At 45.9% G+C, this 23,817-nt stretch overlaps 2 protein-coding genes across 2 annotated transcripts in view; one reads left to right on the top strand and one right to left on the bottom strand.

Annotated features, from left to right (window-relative positions):
* Nucleotides 1-23,817, bottom strand: part of neil3 (nei-like DNA glycosylase 3) — a 45,396-nt gene that overhangs the window by 11,095 nt on the left and 10,484 nt on the right. Inside the window, exons 4-7 of the mRNA XM_078396655.1 lie at nt 22,262-22,475; nt 8,845-8,919; nt 7,356-7,522; nt 435-604 (exon numbers count right to left, since the gene is read on the bottom strand). Coding sequence (XP_078252781.1) covers nt 435-604; nt 7,356-7,522; nt 8,845-8,919; nt 22,262-22,475 — 626 coding nt within the window. The remainder of the gene's footprint in view (nt 1-434; nt 605-7,355; nt 7,523-8,844; nt 8,920-22,261; nt 22,476-23,817) is intronic.
* The window catches only part of LOC144592182 (N(4)-(beta-N-acetylglucosaminyl)-L-asparaginase-like), a 63,491-nt gene that overhangs the window by 32,287 nt on the left and 7,387 nt on the right, over nt 1-23,817 (top strand). The window contains exon 8 of the transcript XR_013547101.1: nt 12,653-12,822. The gene's annotated coding sequence lies outside the window, so the exon portion shown is untranslated. The remainder of the gene's footprint in view (nt 1-12,652; nt 12,823-23,817) is intronic.

The raw sequence follows: 23,817 nt of genomic DNA, 5'->3' as shown, positions 1-23,817 counted from the left end.
TTAGCTCCTCTCTATATCTGACAATATCCATACATTGTTTTTTTCAAATTGAAGTTAATAACTTTAATGTAGGTTTAAAAATAGAAGAGAATAAAAAGCTACCACATTTATGGACTGAATAACCTGGAAATCATTGAACAGAAGTTGATGATCTGAGGAATCATCCTAGACATATAATTCAATGGCACCAAAAGAATGGAGAACTAGTTGCAATAGCAAGATGGTACAGGTGAAGTCTGAAATAAGAACAGAATATGCTGGAAGCACTCGCTGGGTCAGACATATTTGTGGGAGCTATAGTTAACTCTGTTCTTTTTTCCCACAGGTAACATAGCTTGAAAAAGCCATGGGACATTAAGACATTAAATGAAATGTACAAGTTAAATCAATATTAAATGACAAAAATAGGGTTGGCCCATAATAAACGTACTTACTGGCAGGCCTCTGTGTTAAACAGGCATCACATGATTTGGCTGCTGGTACATTGATTAGAGTACAAAGCTGACACGTCCATTCTTCCTCTTCTTGTTTGGCAACGGTATCAGTAGACTGACCTTGAGAGCCCTGTGCCCAAGTGGCCAGGCTATTCCATTGAGGGAAATTACTGTTTAGAAACAGAAATTGCTTAGGTTTAGGTTTATCACTGTCACGTGTAGCAAGGTACAGTGAAAGCTTAGCTTTGCATGTTTTCCAATCAGATGAGATAATACTACACATAAATACAATCAAGTCAAACTCAAGTACAATATATAGAGCAATGGGGAAGATACAGAGTGCAGAATATAGTTCTCAGCATTGTACCGCATCAGTTCCAGAGACAAAGTCCAATGTCCGCAATGGGGTAGAAGTGAATCGGACAGCATCCCAGCTTGATAACAGAGGGAAAGAAGCTATTCCCGAGTCTGGTGGTGCACACTTTCTTCTGCCTGACGAGAGCAGGGAGATGAAGGAATAACCAGGATAGGAAAGGTCTTTGATAACGTTGCTGCCTTCCCGACAGAGAGTGAAGAGTAGATTAAGTTAATGGTGGGGAGTCTGATCTGTGTGATGGACTTGCTACATCTACAACTCATTGCAATGTCTTGTGATCAATGAGTTGTTCCCAAACCAACCTGTGATAGTACCTGACAGAATGTTTTCTGTGGCACTCGGACTATTTTTGATCAAAATTTGCTGGTTTAACCTTGCGCTAAACGTTATTCCCTTATCATATATCTATACGCTGTAATGGTTCGATTGTAATCATGTCTTTCTGCTGACTGGTTATCAAGTAACAAAAGCTTTTTACTGTACCTCGGTACACGTGACAATAAGCTAAACTATAGTGTATCTGTAGATGTTTGTGAAAGTCATTGGCGACCTGCCAAGTTTCCTCACACTCCTCAGGCAGTAGAGGCTTTCGTGTGTCTTTTTGGCTGTTGCATCAGTGTGTCTGGTCCATGTTAAAAGCCTAAATAATGCCATAGATATTAAAGTTACATTTAGCTCTTAGGGCTAAGGGAATCAAGGGATATGGGGAAAAAGCCGTAACGGGCTACTGATTTTGGATGATCCGCCATGATCATATTGAATGGCGGTGCTGGCTCGAAACACCGAATGGCCTACTCCTGCACCTATTTTCTAAAACGAATCTGTTCAGAAAAGATAATACTATTCCCCTTCTGACCTTATAGGAAAAGTGTCAGAATTTAAGAATTTATTGCAATTACAGTATGCTTATTTTCATTGTATTCACAGACAATGCAATAGAGTTTAGAAATAAAGACCCACACATATAATGTTCATTGTAACCATAAGATGGAGCACAAATTTAAGAAAGTCTTCATAGATAGAATGCTTTCACAGGTTTAGATGAAAACTCATTATTCAAGAAAAGCTGGAATGAATGGTTAGAGGAAACTACAAGGACTTTCCATCCCATTGGGCAGCACGGTGGCGCAGCAGTAGAGTTGCTGCCTTATTGAGCTTGCTGCGCCAGAGACCAGGATCGATCCCAACAACGGGTGCTGTGTGTACAGAGTTTGTACGTTCTCCCTGTGACCACGTGGGTTTTCTCCGAGATCTTCGGTTTCCTTCCACATTCCAAAGATGTACAAGTTTGTCGATTAATTGGCTTGGTATAAGTGTAAATCGTCCCTTGTATGTGTAGGATAGCGTTAGTGTGCGGGGATCAATGGTCCGTGCGGACTTGGTGGGCGGAATTGCCTGTTTCCGCGCTGTATCGCTAAACTAAATTAAACTAAACTAAAAAATATCAGGCCTATCATGAGTATATTCTACTGTTATAGAAAGGTTATTGAACAGAAATACTTTTTACAACAAAGAAAAAATTGTTTTGTTTTGTTTTTTCTATTTTGCTTTTTCCTTAAACATCCCAATTCTCTTGGTATTCAATAAGAGAACAATGGTCAAAAAATGTATGACTAAGTTATGAAGAAAGAGTTTCAATTAAAAAACTGCACATACCTAAATTAATTGAAGACATACTTGCTCCAGTGGTCTTCAACAGCAAATCACAACGGTCCATGTCCCCACCAACCCTACTCCCCCCACACCCTCTCCACACCCCCCCAACCCCTCTCCCCCCAAATACTCCCCCACCCCTCCTCCCCCACTCCTCTCCCACCCCCACTCTCTCCCTCCCTTCCTCCAGGTATTAAAACAAAGGAGAGTACAAATTTCTTCTCTCAGATGTTAGAGAATTTCTGGCATACTCCGACCTGCAGGGCGCTGAAGGCTAGATCAATAATTGCCCTTGAGATGGAGATAAATAAATATTTGAAAGAGAAAAGAATTGAGTTATTGGGAACTGACACAAAAAAAAAGAATGAAGGTGACAATAGATCATCTATAATAATTAAATGGTGGGACAAGCATCATCCACAACATAAATCAAAAAAGCGCCTTTTGGACTTTAATTTTGAATCTCACATGAAAAATAATGTTGCGATCAATTTTAAGTCAACCCAAGTTAAAACAAAACGGAGACAAGGAACTGCAGATGCTGGAATCTTGAGCAAAACCAGAAGTAACTCAGTGGGTCAGGCAGCATCCGTGGAGAACATGGATAGGTGACGTTTCACAGAGTGCTGGAGTAACTCAGCGGGTCAGGCAGCATCCGTGGAGAACATGGATAGGTGACGTTTCACAGAGTGCTGGAGTAACTCAGCGGGTCAGGCAGCATCCATGGAGAACATGGATAGGTGATGTTTCACAGAGTGCTGGAGTAATTCAGCGGGTCAGGCAGCATCTGTGGAGATCATGGATAGGTAACGTTTCACAGAGTGCTGGAGTAACACAGCTGGGTCAGGCAGCATCTCTGGAGAGAAGGGATGGGTGACGTTTTGAGTCGAGATCCTTCTTCAGACTGATTCTATACTGCTATCATTGAGTCCGTCCTCACCTTCTCCATCATGGTCTGGTTTGGCTCAGCCACCAAGCACGACATCCAGAGGCTGCAACGGATCGTTCGATCAGCTGAGAAGGTTGTTGGCTGCAACCTTCCCCCCATTGATGAACTGTACACAGCAATGACCAGAAAGCGAGCGGGCAAGATCTTCTCTGACCCCTCTCACCCTGGCCACAAACTCTTCGAAGCACTTCCCTCTGGAAGGCGACTCCAGACTGTCAAAGCAGCCACAGCCAAACATAAAATCAGCTTTTTTCCGCGAGTGATAGTTCTACTCAATGACCAAAAGCTGTAGTCTCTTTTTTGCTCTGGTCTATTTTCACCCACATATTTAGACCGTAATGTTGTATCCTTATTGTTTTGATGTGGTCATTTGTGAGCGGAGCACCAAGGCACATTCCTTGTACATGCATACTTGGCCAATAAACTTATTCATTCATGCATTCATTCATTCATTCATATCAGGGAAGTGAGCAGGACAGATAGAATGTAGTCGGAGACAGTAAGACTGGTGGGAGAACTGGGGAGGGGTTGGGGATGGAGAGAGAAACAAAGGGCTATTTGTAGAGAAGTCAATGTTCATACTGCTGGGGTGTAAGCTACCCAAGCAAAATATGAGGTGGTCTTCCTCCAATTTGCGCTGGGCCTCACTCTGACCATGGAGGAGGCCCAGGACAGAAAGGTCAGATTGGGAATGGAAGGGGGAGTTAAAGTGCTGAGCAACCGGGAGATCAGGTAGGTTAAGACGGACTGAGCAGAGGTGTTCAGCGAAATGATCGCTGAGCCTGCGCTTGGTCTCGCCGATATACAGGAGTTGACAAAGGGAACAGCGGATACAGTAGATGAGGTTGGAGGAGGTGCAGGTGAACCTCTGCCTCACCTGAAAAGGCTGTCGGCGTCCTTGGATGGATTCGAGGGGGGAGGTAAAGGGACAGGTGTTGCATCTCCTGCGGTTGCAGGGGAAAGTACCTGGGGAGGGGGTAGTTTGGGTGAGAAGGGACGAGTTGACCAGGGAGTTGCGGAGGGAACGGTCTCTGCGGAAAGCAGAAAGGGGTGGAGATGGGAAGATGTGGCCAGCAGTGGGATCCCGTTGGAGGTGGCGAAAATGTTGGGAGGATGTTGGCGAAAATGCTGTATGCGACGGCTGATGGGGTGGAAGGTGAGGACAAGGGGGACTCTGTCCTTGTTAAAAATGGGGGGAGGGGGAGTAAGAGCAGAGTTGCAGTATATCAAGGAGACCCTGGTGAGAGCCTCATCTATAATGGAAGAGGGGAACGCCCGTTCCCCAAAGAATGAGGACATCTCCGATGACCTGGTATGGAAAACCTCATCCTGGGCGCAGCTGCGGCGTAGACGGAGGAATTGGGAGTAGGGGACAGAGTCTTTACAGGAAGCAGGATGGGAAGAGTGTCCATCTATTAACACTCTCCTCCACCTAGCAGAGCTGATCCTTACCCTTAACAACTTCTACTTCAACTCCTCCCACTTCCCCCAAATCCAAGGCGTAGCTATGGGCATTCGCATGGGCCCCAGGTATGCCTGCGTCTTTGTAGGGTACATCGAACAATCACTGGCCCTATCCCCGAACTCTATCTCCGCTACATTGATGACTACATTGGTGCTACCTCCTGCACCCATGCAGAACTCACTGACTTCATCAACTTCACCACTAATTTCCATCCTCTGCTGAAATTCACTTGGACCATCTCCGACATCTCCCTACCGTTTCTAGATCTCACAGTCTCAATCACAGGAGAAAGACCATTGACTGACATCTATTACGAACCCACTGACTCCCATAGCTATCTAGACTACACTTCTTCCCACCCTGCTTTCTGTCCCCTACTCCCAATTCCTCCATCTACGCCCAGGATGAGGTTTTCCATACCAGGTCATCGGAGATGTCCTCATTCTTTAGGGAACAGGGGTTCCCCTCTTCCATTATAGATGAGCTCTCACTAGGGTCTCCTCGATATCCCGCAGCTCCACTCTTGCTTCCCCTCCCTCCATTCTTAAGCATTAGCAAATTTGCAGATGATACTAAGCTGGGGGGTAGTGTGAATTGTGAGGAAGATGCAATAAGGCTGCAGGGTGACTTGGACAGGTTGTGTGAGTGGGCGGATACATGGCAGATGCAGTTTAATGTAGATAAGTGTAAGGTTATTCACTTTGGAAGTAAGAATAGAAAGGCAGATTATTATCTGAATGGTGTCAAGTAAGGAGGAGGGGGAGTTCAACGAGATCTGGGTGTCCTAGTGCATCAGTCAATGAAAGGAAGCATGCAGGTACAGCAGGCAGTGAAGAAAGCCAATGGAATGTTGGCCTTCGTAACAAGAGGAGTTGAGTATAGGAGCAAAGAGGTCCTTCTACAGTTGTACCGGGCCCTGGTGAGACCGCACCTGGAGTACTGTGTGCAGTTTTGGTCTCCAAATTTGAGGAAGGATATTCTTGCTATGGAGGGCGTGCAGCGTAGGTTCACTAGGTTAATTCCCGGAATGGCGGGACTGTCGTATGTTGAAAGGCTGGAGCGATTGGGCTTGTATACACTGGAATTTAGAAGGATGAGGGGGGATCTTATTGAAACATATAAGATAATTAGGGGATTGGACACATTAGAGGCAGGAAACATGTTCCCAATGTTGGGGGAGTCCAGAACAAGGGGCCACAGTTTAAGAATAAGGGGTAGGCCATTTAGAACGGAGATGAGGAAGAACTTTTTCAGTCAGAGAGTGGTGAAGGTGTGGAATTCTTTGCCTCAGAAGGCAGTGGAGGCCAGTTTGTTGGATGCTTTCAAGAGAGAGCTGGATAGAGCTCTTAAGGATAGCGGAGTGAGGGGGTATGGGGAGAAGGCAGGAACGGGGTACTGATTGAGAGTGATCAGCCATGATCGCATTGAATGGCGGTGCTGGCTCGAAGGGCTGAATGGCCTACTCCTGCACCTATTGTCTATTGTCTATTGTAAGAAGGCCAGAGTCCCCCTTCCCCAGGTACTCTCCCCGCAACCGCAGGAGATGCAACACCTGGCCCTTTACCTCCCCCCTCGACTCCATCCAAGGACCCCCACAATCTTTTCAGGTGAGGCAGAGGTTCACCTGCACCTCCTCCAACCTCATCTACTGTATCTGCTGTTCCAGGTGTCAACTCCTCTATATCGGCGAGACCAAGCCCAGGCTCGACGATCGTTTCGCTGAACACCTCCGCTCAGTCCGCCTTAACCTACCTGATCTCCCGGTTGCTCAGCACTTCAACTCCCCCTCCCATTCCCAATCTGATCTTTCTGTCCTGGGCCTCCTCCATTGTCCGAGTGAGGCCCAGTGCAAATTGTAGGAACAGCACCTCATATTTCGCTTGGGTAGCTTACACCCCAGAGGTATGAACATTGACTTCTCTAACTTCAAATAACCCTTGCTTTCCCTATCTCTCCATGCCCTTCCCAGTTCTCCCACCAGTCTTACTGACTCCGACGACATTCTATCTCTGTCCCGCCCACTCCCCTGACATCAGTCTGAAGAAAGGTCTTGACCCGAAACATCACCCATTCCTTCTCTCCAGAAATGCTGCCTGTCCCGCTGAATTACTCCAGCATTTTGTGTCTACCTTCGATTTAATCGAGCATCTGCAGTTCTTTCCTGCAAAGCTAGAAGTGCTGGAGTAACTCAGTGGGTCAAACAGCATCTGTCGAGGGAACAGATAGGCAACGTTAGGGTTGGGACCCTTCTTCAGACTGATTGCGGGGAGGGTGGAGGGGAGGAGAGAGCTGAAGTTGGAGGCACAGGACAAAACTTGGCAAGTGATAGGTGGATACAGGCGAGGGGGGTTTGATTGGTAGATGGGTGGAGTAAATGACAAAGGCTTGTACTGTAATATCATAATGCCTAGCTTCTGATCGGTTCAGCTCTCAGTCTGGTGAAGACTGTATTTTTCCAATATATACTGTTGAGAATACCTGATGTTGACCTGGCTGGGATTTTCCTTCTGGCAGTGCGAGCAGAAATATGTCATCCGATTATTCTCACCAAGGCGGCAGACCATTATTTTACCACAGCACTGTCTGCACGTAGAGCGCTTGTAAACTCTGAAATGTTTGTACAAGGCTGACCCAATCTTCCGACACTAAAAAACAGAAAATTAATTACATCATTACAGATAGGTTAGGCTGATTCAGAGAAACAATCTCCTGGCAATCTTTAAAATAAGAGCTCAAACTGTGCCAACAAGTCGTTTGTCCCATGCTGTTTGTTCTGAAGCCAAAGAGAAGATTTTGATATTTACAATATGGACAGGTAAGATTTTAGATATTAGGTCATTGTATAGATCAAACAAAATGCTAACAGTATTAATTAATGTTTTACTTTTACAAGCACATAACACAACCATTTCGCTGGTCATTGTGAAAGGATCTCCAAGGATCATCAGGTGCTTTATCATCCCGGCTTCCTGATTGTTGACAAGCTCTCTCTATTGTACCAAGACAATCGTCAATTAACAGAGCCACTCCTTCACCATTTCACATCTCCTGGCTGTCCTTTTCTAATTTGTACTATTTCATCCATTAATGGTTGAGTCGAGTTCACAGCAAACAATATATTTTTCAATTCTTCTGAGTTTGCCTGAAATTAAAAAGCTTGAGTTTTATTTCCTTCTTTCCTTTTCAAGTCTAAATCAGGTCAAATATTAATTGTGCTTCAGAACTCGAGAATGACCAAATATTTCAAAAATATAGGGTCTTTTAAGCAGAAACATAAGCAAATAAAAACAGTTGTTTTGACTTGAGTGGCACAGTGGCGCAGCAGTAGAGTTGTTGCCTTACAGCACAAGTGACCCAGGTTCGATCCTGACTAAGGGTGCTGTCTGTATATTGTTTGTACATGGTTCTCCCTGTGACAGCGTGGGTTTTCTCCAGGTGCTCCGGTTACCTCCCACATTCCAAAGACATGCAGGTTTGTAGGTTAGTTGGCTTTGCAAATTGACTCCAGTGTATAGGATAGAACCAGTGAATAGGAGATCGCTGGTCGGCAAGGACTCAGTGGGCTGAAGGTCCTGTTTCCACGCTGTATCTCCAAACTAAACTAGAAAAAAGACCACTAAACTCCCCAAATTCTGATATTTGTGAGTGATAGTGGTGTAGACTTAAGTGAACAACATAACTAATAATCCTTACTTGTATTTTATTCTTGAAAGCTAATTAAAGTCACTTTAAAAATATAAAGCACAGATGTACTTTAATATCACAACTTTTGTTAAAATAGATTTAATGCTATGCATAATTCAATAATGGTACATTTTGGTCTAAGTTATCTGTCAAATGTGCAGAAGGGTTTAGATGTGAACCATCCCACACATTCTACACCAAGTGCTTGAGTACAGAAATTCAATTACATCTTTTCAAATAATTAGAAAACATAATTCATTTTTTGAAAGATACATATTCTTACCTTATAAAACAAAATTGTGAAGTCTCGAGTCATTTTTACAAGGTGATGTATTTGTTCAGTGGATAATTGGCAAATCTGCAAGACAAGACAATTAACCTGATAAATGATTTACCTAATAAGGTATAGATATTTGATTATAAATTCCTAGAAATAACTAACTGGCATGATAATTAAAATAATTTTGAACCATGAAATAATTAACTTCAAAGCATGATTCATGGACATACAAAGCCCAGTAAAATAAAGTCACCTTGTGGTTGGATATCCCCACTACCTTGGGGTACACATACCCCAGTTTGCATTGACAGCGCCGAAGTAGAGATGGTTGAAAACTTCAAATTCCAAGAAGTAAATATCACCAACAACTTCTCCTGGACCACCCATATTGGAGAAATGATCAAGAAAGCACAGCAACACCTCTACTTCCATGGAAGGCATAGGAGGTTCGGCATGCCCCCAACAACTTCTACTGATGCGCCGTAGAAAGCATTTTATCGGGATGCATCACAGGTTGGTTTGGGAACAGCTCCATCCAAGACCACAAGAAATTGCAGCGAATTGTGGTCGCAGCCCAGACCATCACACAAACCAACCTACCTTCCATTGACTCCATTTATACCTCACGCAGCCTCGACAAGGCCAGCAGCATAATCAATGACCAGTCTCACCCCGGCCACTCCCACTTCTCCTCTCTCCCATCAGGCAAAAGGTATAGGTGTGAAAACACACACCTCCAGATTCAGGGTCAGTTTCTTCCCAGCTGTTATCAGGCAACTGAACCGTCCTACCACAACCAGAGAGCAGTGCTGAACTACTATCTACCTTATTGGAGACCCTCAGACTATCTTTGATCTGTCTTTACTGGCATTATCTTGCAATAAGTGTTATTCACGTTATTCCCTTATCATGTATCTAAACATAGCACAAAAAGTAAGGACATTTGTGTTTGGTAGATTATTTCTTTGTTGTAACAATGCTTCTTGGCAATAAATCTTATACCTTTGGAAAGCCTGTTTATTTCCCTTTTAAATGGTGCCACATTTGTAAGGAACATGCATTTGTGGGATGAGCAGCAGAGCTGAGTATGTGGGTTGCACCCATGAAAAATCTGCCAAATCTTCTCTGCCAATGCCAAACAGCTTATTCTGCCATTGACTCTTGTTCGGTGTTGTTTGGTGGATTGGATGATTGAAGTCTGAAGAAACAAGACATATTGGCAATTTAACAATTTATTCATTTAATAAACAGGAGCCTCAGTAGCGTGTGGAAGAACCATACACAGCCACAACAGCCTGGCACCTCCTCCTCATGCTGGTCACCAGCCTGGTCACACACTGTTATCATATCATATCATATATATATACAGCCGGAAACAGGCCTTTTCGGCCCACCAAGTCCGTGCCGCCCAGTGATCCCCGTACATTAACACTATCCTACACCCACTAGGGACAATTTTTACATTTTCCCAGCCAATTAACCTACATACCTGTACGTCTTTGGAGTGTGGGAGGAAACCGAAGATCTCGGAGAAAACCCACGCAGGTCACGGGGAGAACGTACAAACTCCTTACAGTGCAGCACCCGTAGTCAGGATCGAACCTGAGTCTCCGGCGCTGCATTCGCTGTAAAGCAGCAACTCTACCGCTGCGCTACCGTGTGGGATGGCATCCCATTCTTCAACCAGCATTTGTCGCAAGTCAGCCAACGTGGTTGTGTTGGTCACTCTGGCACGAACAGCACGCCCAAGCTGATCCCACAAGTGTTCAATGGGGTTGAGGTCAGGACTGCTGGCAGGCCATTCCATCCTCTCCACTCCCAAATTCTGGAGGTAGTCTCTGAGAAACCCTGCTCTGTGGGGGCGAGCATTGCCATCTTGGAGGATAGAGTTCGGTCCCAGACTGTGGAGATATGGGATTGCCACTGGTTGCAGAATCTCATCTCGATATCTCTCTGCATTGAGATTGCCTCCAATGATGACAAGTCTCGTTTTTCCAGTGAGGGAGATGCCGCCCCACACCATCACACTGCCTCCACCAAAAGATGTTACTCTATCGGTGCAGCAATCAGCATAGCGTTCTCCGCGTCTTCTCCACACTTTGACCCTATGATCCAACTGCCGTAGGCTGAATCTGGACTCATCGCTGAACATAACGTTCCTCCACATGTTCAGGTTCCAGTGCACGTGTTGCCGACACCAGCGTAAATGAGCCTGACGGTGAAGGGCAGTCATGGTAGGCCTCCTGGCAGCCCTATGAGCCCGGAGATCGGCTGCGTGGTCTGTTCCGAATTGTCTGGGCAGAGAGCCGTCGGTCATATCGTCCTGCAAACCTTGTCTGCAAATCTGTAGAAGACAGCCTACGGTTCCTAAGTGCTGACAGGGTGAGGAAACGGTCTTCTTCAGGTGTCGTCTTCTTGGGACGCCCACTTCGCGGCCTGTCTCTGACATCCCCCATTATATGGAACTTGGCCTTCACTTTGGAGATGGTACTAGGGCTCACTCCAAATAATGCCGCAACTTGGTTTTGCGGAACACCAGCTTGAAGTTGCCCTATCGCACTGGCCCTATCCAGATCAGTCAAACGTGGCATGCCGATTCTTGGAGCAGACACCTACTGACCACTGTAGCAGGGCCCATGCTCACAGATGCTGCCAATCAGGTGCCAATCAGGCACCTGATTGTCAGCACCTGGGGGTACCAGAAGCTCAAAACAAGAGTCAATAGCAACAGCAGAATAAGCTGTTTGGCAATGGCAGAGAAGATTTGGCAAATTTTTCATGGGCGCAACCCATATACTCAGCTCTGCTGCTCATCCCACAAATGCATGTTCCTTACAAATGTGGCACAATTTAAAAGGGAAATAAACAGGCTTTCCAACGGAATAAGATTTATTGCCAAGAAGCATTGTTACAACAAAGAAATAATCTACCAAACACAAATTTCCTTACTTTTTGTGCTATGTTTATATACTGTGAATGGCTCGAATGTAATTATGTAATGCTTTTCCGCTGACTGGCTATCATGCAGCAAAAGATTTTCACTGTACCTTGGTACTTACTTACTGCCCATTATGCCTCCTGGCATGTATGGCAACATCAAAGGTCCTCCACCTAATCCATATCCCTCCATATCCATGTGCCTATCTAAAAGTCTCAAACTCTACTATCGTATTTGCCTCAACCACCACCCATGGCAGCACGTTCCAGTCACCCACCACCCTGTGTTAAAAATTTGCCCTGAAAACTTTAAACTTTGCCCCTCACCTGAAAGCTATATTTGACCCGTTCATACTGGAGTAATCGTGGAAACAACAGACAGTGCCAAGATTTTGTGCTCTTGCATCATCTCAAAAGATTAAAGGGAAAACAAGCACTATGAATGCTGCAGCCATTTCATACTTCCTCCATGTGCATATTTTTTCTTAAAATTGCAAGAAATATAGAAATGACTAATCTTCTGCCAAAATATAAAATACCCCCCAACTAACTGCGGGCACAATAAATCGGCATTTGAAATATTTTGAAGCAGAGAATAATTCCTAAACTGACAGTGCTGGGGGCGTGAGAAGTGAACAAGCAAATTAAGAAATGGCCAGGGGTTATTGAAATTGTGCCAAACTACAAGGCATTGTGCATTACACAATGGTCAAATATCAGTGTTTGCTTCCTTTACGTTTATAAATTCTCCATTGTTTATTGCTTATTTTATCCCAACATAAATTGTATTGGATAACCATGAATTCAACATTGTTTGTGATTCTCTAGTTTAGGGCTGCTAGGCATTTATCCAGTCCTGTATTTCTCACTACAGATGGAAAATGTCTCAGAAAAGGTAAACCATTCCTACACATTGTGAGTACCGAGCCACAGCAAAAAAAGGAAGGTCATCAAAACGCTCCAAAGACACTCGACGGGGATGTTATGGAAGAGGGAAATAAACAGATCAATTATGGACTCCATCCAAGGACCCAGTCTTTCCAGGTGAGACAAAGGTTCACCTGCACCTCCTCCAACCTCATCTATTGCATCCGCTGCTCTAGATGTCAACTTATTTACATCGGCGAAACCAAGCGCAGGCTCGGCGACCGCTTCGCTGAACACCTGCGCTCGGTCCGCATTAACGAAACTGATCTCCCGGTGGCCGAGCACTTCAACTCCCCCTCCCATTCCCAGTCTGACCTTTCTGTCATGGGCCTCCTCCAGTGCCATAGTGAGGCCCACCGGAAATTGGAGGAACAGCACCTCATATTTCGCCTGGGCAGTTTGCAGCCCAGTGGTATGAACATCGACTTCTCCAACTTTAGATAGTTCCTCTGTCCCTCCCTTCCCCTCCTCCTTCCCAGATCTCCCTCTATCTTTCTGTCTCCACCTATATCCTTCCTTTGTCCCGCTCCCCTGACATCAGTCTGAAGAAGGGTCTCGACCCGAAACGTCACCCATTCCTTCTCTCCCGAGATGCTGCCTGACCTGCTGAGTTACTCCAGCATTTTGTGAATAAAACATGTTCCTAATGTTGGGGGAGATCAGAACCAGGGGCCACAGTTTAAGAATAAGGGGTAGGCCATTCAGAACGGAGATGAGGTAAAACATTTTCAGTCAGAGTTGTAAATCTGTGGAATTCTCTGCCTCAGAAGGCAGTGGAGGCCAATTCTCTGAATGCATTCAAGAGAGAGCTAGATAGAGCCTTTAAGGATAGTGGAGTCAGGGGGTATGGGGAGAAGGCAGGAACGGGGTACTGATTGAGAATGATCAGCCATGATCACATTGAATGGTGGTGCTGGCTCGAAGGGCCGAATGGTATACTCCACTCCAGCAGTTTGCAGAGCTGTGCCTGAAGTCTGCAGTGTACAGGGTGAACAGGAATGGAGCTAGCTAGCACTGTTCAAGATTCAAGATTCAAGATTCAAGATATCTTTATTTGTCATCCAAAAAACAAGTTTTTTGGACGAAATTTCGTCACCCACAGTCCAACAATAAGAGCAATAAAATAAGCAAATTACACAACCCCAACCAACACAAAACCCCCCAAAAAGAAACATCCATCACAGTGAGTCTCCTCCAGTCCCCTCCTCACTGTGATGGAAGGCCAGAATGTCTTTTCTCTTCCCCTGCCGTCTTCTCCTGCGGTCAGGCTGTTGTCGTTGCCATGTTCCAGGCTGCGCCGGACGGTGAAATGTCCGCAACGGGCCGACCCAAGCCCCGCTGCAAGTCGGGGCGGTCGTGGCTCCCGACATTGAAGCCCCCGCCGAGCAGAGAAAATTCCGTGGCCTATTTCAGGCCGCGCCGGACGGTGAAATATCCGCGGCGGGCCGACCCAAGCCCCGCGATCCGGGGCGGGCGAACACGCTGCCGCTGCCGGAGCTCCCGATGTCGGCATCCACGCGGCCCGAGCCTAAGGCGAGTCGCAGCCGCTCCCGCAGCCTCCGAGAACGGCCGGCTCCGCTGATGGTGAGTCTGGTCCGCGGGCTCTGCGAACCAGAGCCCTGGAGGCCGCCAGCTCCAGGAGTTGGGCCGATGGTAGGCCGCAGCAGGAACGGAGACACGGCCCAGAACACAAAGGTCGGGTCTCCGTTCGGAAGGGACACATATTTACAATGTTACAGTTCCCCCCCTCCCCCCCACATACACACATAGTACACAAACACAAAAACACCACATCACAACTACAATTAAGACAACAAAAACAACAAAAACACAAAGACAAATGGACTGCAGGTAAGCCGCAGCTGCTAGGGCAGCGCCGCCATCTCCCTGCGGAACCCCAGTGCTGCAGACCACCCTGTCCGAGACCATGTCCTTTGTCCTCACATACTGTGGTCGGTTGGTGAGGTATTCCAGAATCCAGGATGTATGGTGATCCACTCCTGTGCGCTCCAGCTTGCCCCCCAGAAGCCCCAGCTAGATGGTAGTGAATGCACTGGAGAAATCAAAGAACATGATTCTCACAGTGCTATCCGGCTTCTCCAGGTGTTAGAGAGCTCTGTTCCGTAGGTAGATGATGGCGTCCTCCACCCCGATGCGAGTCTGGTAGGCGAACTGCAGCGGATCCATTGATGGTCTCACCAGGGGGCGGAGATGGGTGAGGACCAGACGCTCCGGTGTCTTCATCAGGTGTGATGTCAGTGCCACCGGCCTGTAGCTGTTGAGTTCCTTCGGGTGCGGCGTCTTTGGCACCAGTACCACGCAGGATGTTTTCCACAGCTGTGGATCTCTCCCCAGTTTCAGGCTCAGATTGAAGACGTGCTCCACTACCCCACACAGCTGGTCTGCACAGGACTTGAGGAGCCTCGAGCTGATGCCGTCCGGACCAGCCGCATTATGATCATACAGCAAAGAAACAAGCTCTTCTGCCCAAGTTGCCCAGGTCTACCATGATGCCCCATCTACACTAGCCCCACCTGCCTGCCTTTGTCCAATATCCCCGTAAATCTAGCCATGTACCTGTCCAAACGTATTAAATCCGGTTTTTGTACCTGCCTCAACTATCTCTCTGGCAGCTCGTTCCATACACCCACCACCCTCTGTGTGGAAAAAGTTGCCCCTCCAGTTCCTATTAAATCTTTCCCCTCTCACCTTAAACCTATACCCTCTGGTACTTGATTCCACTTACTCTGGGTAAAAGACTCCACATTGACAGTGTCTATTCAGCGAGCTCTACCCAGCCGTGCAGGACAGGGCACGGCCACCAGCAGAGCAAGGAGAGATGTCGGCGAGCAACCCGACGAGCCGCGTTGCAGAAGGTCGTCTCCCGGCGAGCCAGTGCAGGCCCGGCTCGCTCGATCAAGGTAGGCTGCCGAGCCCGGCCCCTGCTCACACACCACGTGGATTGGGAATCAGAGAGGGAGTGTAAGGAAACGGCAATGGTGGCAGACGCTGGACAAGGGGCCTGGGGAGAGTAACCGGCCGGGTCTAACCTTCCACGCCCTCGAGGTTGGCCCCGGGGAGCAAAGGCTTGAAGAGGGCCAGGTGAGAAGAGAGACGACGGTTCGCCAAAATAGTGGAGACGGCTGCAACGGGCCTCTGTGACCAACTGCAGCTAGGACTGTAAAATTGCACCAAAATTGCACCTCTTGTATATGGACTCGGTGAGTTGCTCTGTGCATACTGCACTAACTGAGGCAATTGTGGTTATGTACGGGATAGTCTTGCGGATTTGTATGCAAAAATGTCCACAAGTTCTAGGAGTAGAATTAGGCCATTGGGCCCATCGAGTCCACTCCGCCATTCAATCATGGTTGATCACTGCCACCTAATCCCATCTTCCTGCCTTCTCCCCATAACCCTTGACATCCATTCTAATCAAGAACTTGTCTATCTCTGCCTTCAAAATATCCACTGACGGCCTCCACAGCCCTCTTTGGAAATGAGTTCCACAGATTAACTACCCTCTGACTAAAGAAGTTCCTCATCACCTTTTTAAAAGAGCGTTCTTTAATTCTGAGGCTATGACCTCTAGTCCTGGACTCTCCCACCAGTGGAAACATTCTTTCCACATCCACTCTATCTGTGCCTTTCATTATTCTGTAAGTTTCAATGAGGGTCCCCCCCTCAACCTTCTAAACTCCAGCGAGTACAGGCCCAGTGCCGTCAAACGCTCATCATTTGTTAACCTACTCATTCCTGGGATCGTTCTTGTAAACCTCCTCTGGACCCTCTCCAGAACCAGCACATCCTTCCTCAGATATGGAGTCCAAATTTGCTCAGTACTCCAAATGCAGCCTGACCAGCGCCTCAGCATTACATCTGTTTTTGTATTCCAGTTCTCTTGATATAAATGCTAGCATTGAATTTGCCTTCCTTACTACCAATTCGACTTGTAATTTAACTTTTTGGGAGTGCAGTATTGCAAGTCCCTTTGCATCTCTGATTTCTTAATTCTCTCTCCATTTAGAAAAGAATCTACGTCTTTATTATTATTACCAAAATGCATGACTCCGCACTTTGCTATATTGAATTTCATCTGCCACTTCTCTGCCCACTCTCCTAACCTGTCCAAGTCCTTCTGCAGAGTCCTTGCTTCCTCTAAATTGCCTGCCCCTCCACCTATCTTAGCATCATTTGCAAACAAGCCTTCAATCCCTACATCCAAATCATTAATATACAACATGAAGGGAAGCGGCCCCAGCACTGACCCTTGCAAAACTCCACTAGTCATTGGCAGCCAATCTGAAAAGTACTTTTATTGCAACTCTTTGCCTTCTACAATCCAGCCAGCCCACTATCCATGCTAGTGTCTTCCCTTCAATACCATGGACTCTCATCGTCCCTCGTAGCCTGACATGTAGCACCTTATTGAAGGCCTTCTGTAAATCTAGGTAAACAACATCTACAGCCTCCCCTCTGTCTGTCCTGCTACTAACTTCCTCAAAGAACTCCAGCAGATTTATCAGGCAAGATCTTCCCTTCACAAAACCTATTTTTTGATGAGCTTCCAAGTACTGCGTAACCTCATCCTTTATGATTGACTAAAATCTTACCAACCTCCAAAGTCAGGCTAACTGGCCTATAGTTTCCGCTTTTCCGCTCTTCTGCTTTGCTCCCTTCTTTTACAGCGAGGTGAATTTTGCAAATTTTCAATCTTCTGGAACCACTTCTAACTAGTGATTCGTGAAATATCACAACTAATGCCTCCACAATCTCTGAGGCCACCTTCTCCAAAACCCTTGGGTGCAGTCCATCAGTCCCAATGACTTATCCACCCTCAGATCTTTCAGTTTTCCAAGCACTTTCTCCTTAGTAATTGCTACTCCACTAACTTCTTCCAGTTTTTTTCATGACCCCATGAACACCAGGCGCATGTGGCAGGGAATCCAAACCATCACAGATTATAAGACTGCTTCACCACCCTGTGAAGACAACACAAACTTTCTCAATGAACTCAATAAATATTTTGGACGGTTTGAGGCACTCAACAACACACCTGCGAGGAAAGCTATTCCTCACCATGATGAACAGGCACTCAGTCTCGACACAGCAGATGTCCAGAGGACCCTAAGAAGAGTCAGCGCACGGATGGCGGCAGGCCCTGATAACATACCAGGCCAGGTGCTCAGGGAATGTGCTGATCAGCTGGCACATGTCCTCACTGACATCTTCAACACCTCGCTGAACCAGGCTGTTGTCCCATCGTGCTTTAAGACTGCTACCATCATACCAGTGCCAAAAAAATCCACAATCACATGTCTCAATAGACAATAGACAATAGGTGCAGGAGTAGGCCATTCAGCCCTTCGAGCCAGCACCGCCATTCAATGCGATCATGGCTGATCACTCTCAATCAGTACCCCGTTCCTGCCTTCTCCCCATACCCCCTCACTCCGCTATCCTTAAGAGCTCTATCCAGCTCTCTCTTGAAAGCATCCAACGAACTGGCCTCCACTGCCTTCTGAGGCAGAGAATTCCACACCTTCACCACCCTCTGACTGAAAAAGTTCTTCCTCATCTCCGTTCTAAATGGCCTACCCCTTATTCTTAAACTGTGGCCCCTTGTTCTGGACTCCCCCAACATTGGGAACATGTTATCTGCCTCTAATGTGTCCAATCCCCTAATTATCTTATATGTTTCAATAAGATCCCCCCTCATCCTTCTAAATTCCAGTGTATACAAGCCCAATCGCTCCAGCCTTTCAACATACGACAGTCCCGCCATTCCGGGAATTAACCTAGTGAACCTACGCTGCACACCCTCCATAGCAAGAATATCCTTCCTCAAATTTGGAGACCAAAACTGCACACAGTACTCCAGATGCGGTCTCACCAGCTGTAGAAGGACCTCTTTGCTCCTATACTCAACTCCTCTTGTTACGAAGGCCAACATTCCATTGGCTTTCTTCACTGCCTGCTGTACCTGCATGCTTCCTTTCATTGACTGATGCACTAGGACACCCAGATCTCGTTGAACTCCCCCTCCTCCTAACTTGACACCATTCAGATAATAATCTGCCTTTCTATTCTTACTTCCAAAGTGAATAACCTCACACTTATCTACATTAAACTGCATCTGCCATGTATCCGCCCACTCACACAACCTGTCCAAGTCACCCTGCAGCCTTATTGCATCTTCCTCACAATTCACACTACCCCCCAACTTAGTATCATCTGCAAATTTGCTAATGGTACTTTTAATCCCTTCGTCTAAGTCATTAATGTATATCGTAAATAGTTGGGGTCCCAGCACCGAACCTTGCGGTACCCCACTGGTCACTGCCTGCCATTCCGAAAGGGACCCATTTATCCCCACTCTTTGCTTTCTGTCTGTCAACCAATTTTCTATCCATGTCAGTACCCTACCCCCAATACCATGTGCCCTAATTTTGCCCACTAATCTCCTATGTGGGACCTTATCGAAGGCTTTCTGAAAGTCGAGGTACACTACATCCACTGACTCTCCCTTGTCAATTTTCCTAGTTACATCCTCAAAAAATTCCAGTAGATTTGTCAAGCATGATTTCCCCTTCGTAAATCCATGCTGACTCGGAATGATCCCGTTACTGCTATCCAAATGCTCAGCAATTTCGTCTTTTATAATTGACTCCAGCATCTTCCCCACCACTGATGTCAGACTAACTGGTCTATAATTACCCGTTTTCTCTCTCCCTCCTTTCTTAAAAAGTGGGATAACATTTGCTATCCTCCAATCCACAGGAACTGATCCTGAATCTATAGAACATTGAAAAATGATCTCCAATGCTTCCACTATTTCTAGAGCCACCTCCTTAAGTACTCTGGGATGCAGACCATCAGGCCCTGGGGATTTATCAGCCTTCAGTCCCATCAGTCGACCCAAAACCATTTCCTGCCTAATGTGGATTTCCTTCAGTTCCTCCATCACCCTAGGTTCTCCGGCCCCTAGAACATTTGGGAGATTGTGTGTATCTTCCTCAGTGAAGACAGATCCAAAGTAACGGTTTAACTCGTCTGCCATTTCTTTGTTCCCCATAATAAATTCCCCTGCTTCTGTCTTCAAGGGACCCACATTTGCCTTGACTATTTTTTTCCTCTTCACGTACCTAAAAAAACTTTTGCTATCCTCCTTTATATTATTGGCTAGTTTACCCTCGTACCTCATCTTTTCTCCCCGTATTGCCTTTTTAGTTAACTTTTGTTGCTCTTTAAAAGAGTCCCAATCCTCTGTCTTCCCACTCTTCTTTGCTATGTTATACTTCCTCTCCTTAATTTTTATGCTGTCCCTGACTTCCCTTGTCAGCCACAGGTGTCTCTTACTCCCCTTAGAGTCTTTCCACCTCTTTGGAATAAATTGATCCTGCAACCTCTGCATTATTCCCAGGAATACCTGCCATTGCTGTTCTACCGTCTTCCCTGCTAGGGCCTCCTTCCAGTCAATTTTGGCCAGCTCCTGCCTCATGCCTCTGTAATCCCCTTTGCTATACTGTAATACCGACACTTCCGATTTTCCCTTCTGCCTTTCCATTTGCAGAGTAAAACTTATCATGTTGTGATCACATGATTACCGCCCTGTAGCACTCACTCCCATAATGATGAAGTGCTTCGAGAGGCTGGTCACAGATCATATTATCTCCAGACTCCCCCCCACACTTGACCTGTTCCAGTTTGCTTACCGGCCAAACCGCTCCACAGAGGACGCCATATCCTCTGCACTCCACCTGAGCCTGGCACATCTGGAGAAGAACACATGTGCGAATGCTGTTCGTGGACTTCAGTTCAGCATTCAACACGATCATCCCTCAGCATTTGGTTAGCAAATTTTGTCCATTGGGCCTTAGCACCCCCTTGTGTAACTGGCTACTGGACTTCCTCACTGACAGACCCGTTTGTGCTGGTTGGAAACAACATCTCCAACATCATCTCTCTGAGCACCGGTTCCCCTCAGGGCTGTGTCCTGAGTCCACTGCTGTTTACCCTGATGACCCACGACTTTTGTGCCAGGTTCAGTACAAACCACATCATGAAGCACGTGGATGACACAACAGTGGTGGGCCTTATCCGGGACGACAATGAACTGGCCTACAGGGAGGAGGTGAAACAAACTGGTGGACTGGGTCAACACGAACAATCTGATCCTGAATGTCGACAAAACAAAGGAGATCATTGTTGACTTCAGGAGAAACCGGCGCAGTCACACACCACTCCATACCAGTGAGACCGCGGTGGAGTTAGTCAGTAGCACTAAGTTCCTGGGGGTGCAGATCAGAGACAGCCTGACCTGGTCCCTAAACACTGCATCTCTGGTCAAGAGAGCCCAGCAGCGGTTGCACTTTCTGCGCCAGATGAGAAGAGCCTCCCCCATCATATCCTCACCACTTTCTACAGAGGCACCATCGAGAGCATACTGACCAGCTGCATCTCTGTCTGGTTTGGGGACTGCAAAGCCTCAGACTGGGAGTCCGTGCAGAGTGGTGAGGACGGCTGAGAAAATCATCGGGACTTCACTTCCTTCCATCCAGGACATTGCATACAAACGCTGCTTGACAACATTATTAAAGACCCCACCCATCTCCATCATGGACTGTTCACCCTGCTGCCCTCTGGTAAAAGATACTGCAGCACACGGAGCAGAACAGCCAGGTTGTGCAATAGCTTCTTCCCCCGAGCCATCAGACTGTTAAATTCCCAATAATCCGGCGCCATTGTTTTTATGTGCGAGTTACTTAATTAGTTTTTAAAATCTATTTTTATTATTTGGTGTTACATTGCGAGCCAGATGCAACGGAATTTCGTTCAAATATGCACTCGTCTGGTGTATAGTTTTGAATGACAATAAAGTTATACTCATTCATTCAACTTCCATCCCCTGACTCTCTAGGATTGCAGGCACAGTGCTGGTGTCTTCCATTGTGAAGACTGATGCAAAAAGGTAATTCAATTCCTCAGCGATTTCTTGATTTCCCCATTATCACTTCTCTTGCATCATTCTCCAGCAGCCCAACATCCACTCTTGCCTCTTTTCTATTCTTCATATATCCATAGAAATTTTTGCTATCCTCTCTTATATTATTGGCTAGCTTACTCTTCTCTACAACAGGAGGGCTTCCTCTTCTCTGCAACAGGGCCTTCAAAGTGAACGGTAGAGCCCTGGGGAGGGTTGTAGAGCAAAGGGATTTAGGATTAAAAGTACATAGCTCCCTGAAAGTGGATATTCAGCATTTCATTGATAGTTCGACAATGAGGTTGTAAACTATTCCTTTAGGTGAATCCATTCCTAAGATGATGTTGGGGACTGCAATATTTTGGCCCACTGACAAGGACGGATGATCTAGAAGACAATAGTGTGGCTTTGGAGGGATATGGGCCAACCACGGCCAGGTGTGACTAGTGGTAGCTGGTACAGCTGGTACATGTTGGCTGGTGTGGGCAAGTTGGGCCAAAGGGCCTGTTTCCACGCTGTATCACTCTATGGCTCTATGAAGTTAAAATGGAACTTGCTGCACAAGGGTTTTACCTTTACAGCCGGATGGAGATAACTGTCAAACATTGCTTCGTTTTTGATGATATTTCCCACTCCCGGCAGCACGGACTGGTCCAACAGCACATCACACAACATGCGAGCACCATGCCGCTTCACCTCCTCCTCTGCTCGGGGATGACTGAACTTTGCCGAGCAGACATCCAGCTCCTCCATTAGTTTTACTTTCTCCTCACATTCAGAGGTACTCCTAGCAGGTAATACAAAATACCTCAATGTTAAGGTGCCTTTATTGCACACCCAACTACTTAGCACTTTTTCCATAAAGTTTATCTGACCCTCTCAAAACAAATCTAATTAAACCAGTCAAGTTAGTAGAGCAAAAAAAACAAAGTGCTGAAGGAACTCAGCTTTTGGAGGAGATCACGTCAGAAATGAAAAAATTAAAAAGGTGGTTTGACATAAACAAATGATCATTAAATTTGTACAAAACAAAGATTTATGTTGCTTGGAAATTGCGAAATAAACACTCAGGTACAAGTGAGGATAGATGGTGTTGATATAGAAAGGGTATACGAAAATAAATTTCTAAGTATTAAACCACAAAATCTGCTGGAAACCTAATTTAAAACATGTGCGAGCAAAACTGGCAAGGAGCATTGCAGTCCTGGGAAGAGCAAGGCACATTCTGAATCACAAAGTGCTGTACATTGTTTATTGTTCACTTGTATTGCCATATCTAAATTACTGTGTGGTGGTATGGGGTAACACTTACAAAAGCACCTTACATCCATTATGCACACTGCAACAAAGGGCCAGGATAGTTAATAATGTAGGATTTCACGAACCCACCAACTCTGTTTTTAAAGTCAAATGCCTTGAAGTTTATGGATCTAGTAGAATTTAACTGCACAGATAATGTATAAAGCAAGAAATAATTTACTACTAGGTAATATACAAAAAATGTTCTTTGACAGGGAGGGGGGTTATAATTTGAGAGGAAAGTTTAATTTAGACAATAGACAATAGACAATAGGTGCAGGAGTAGGCCATTCAGCCCTTCGAGCCAGCACCGCCATTCAATGCGATCATGGCTGATCACTCTCAATCAGTACCCCGTTCCTGCCTTCTCCCCATACCCCCTCACTCCGCTATCCTTAAGAGCTCTATCCAGCTCTCTCTTGAAAGAAACTTTGTGTTCGTACAACTATGAAGAGTATGTGTATTTCAATCTGTGGGGTGGAACTGTGGAATGATTTGGATGTGGAACTCAAGCAAAGCACAAACATTACTCGGTTCAAGAAGATATACAAAAAAAATATTTTCCAGCGGTATAAGAATGAGGAAGGGCTGTGATGACGGTTAAGTTTTAGTTTATTGACACAGTGTGATATTCGTGTAGTACATAGAATTTGGATAATTGTTTATAAACTGCATTTATGAATGTTTGCATGTTTGTATGTATATATATATACGTGTATGTGGCATATGTATGTATAAATGTATGCATGTATATGTTTGTGTAAGGGTATATGTATATATATGTATGTGGATGAGATAAAGTTTGTGAATTAATTGATGAGTAGCGGAGA

This window comes from Rhinoraja longicauda, chromosome 3 (assembly GCF_053455715.1).
Source record: "Rhinoraja longicauda isolate Sanriku21f chromosome 3, sRhiLon1.1, whole genome shotgun sequence".
NCBI classification, from domain to species: domain Eukaryota; kingdom Metazoa; phylum Chordata; class Chondrichthyes; order Rajiformes; family Arhynchobatidae; genus Rhinoraja; species Rhinoraja longicauda.
This window is presented reverse-complemented; position numbering and strand designations above follow the sequence as displayed.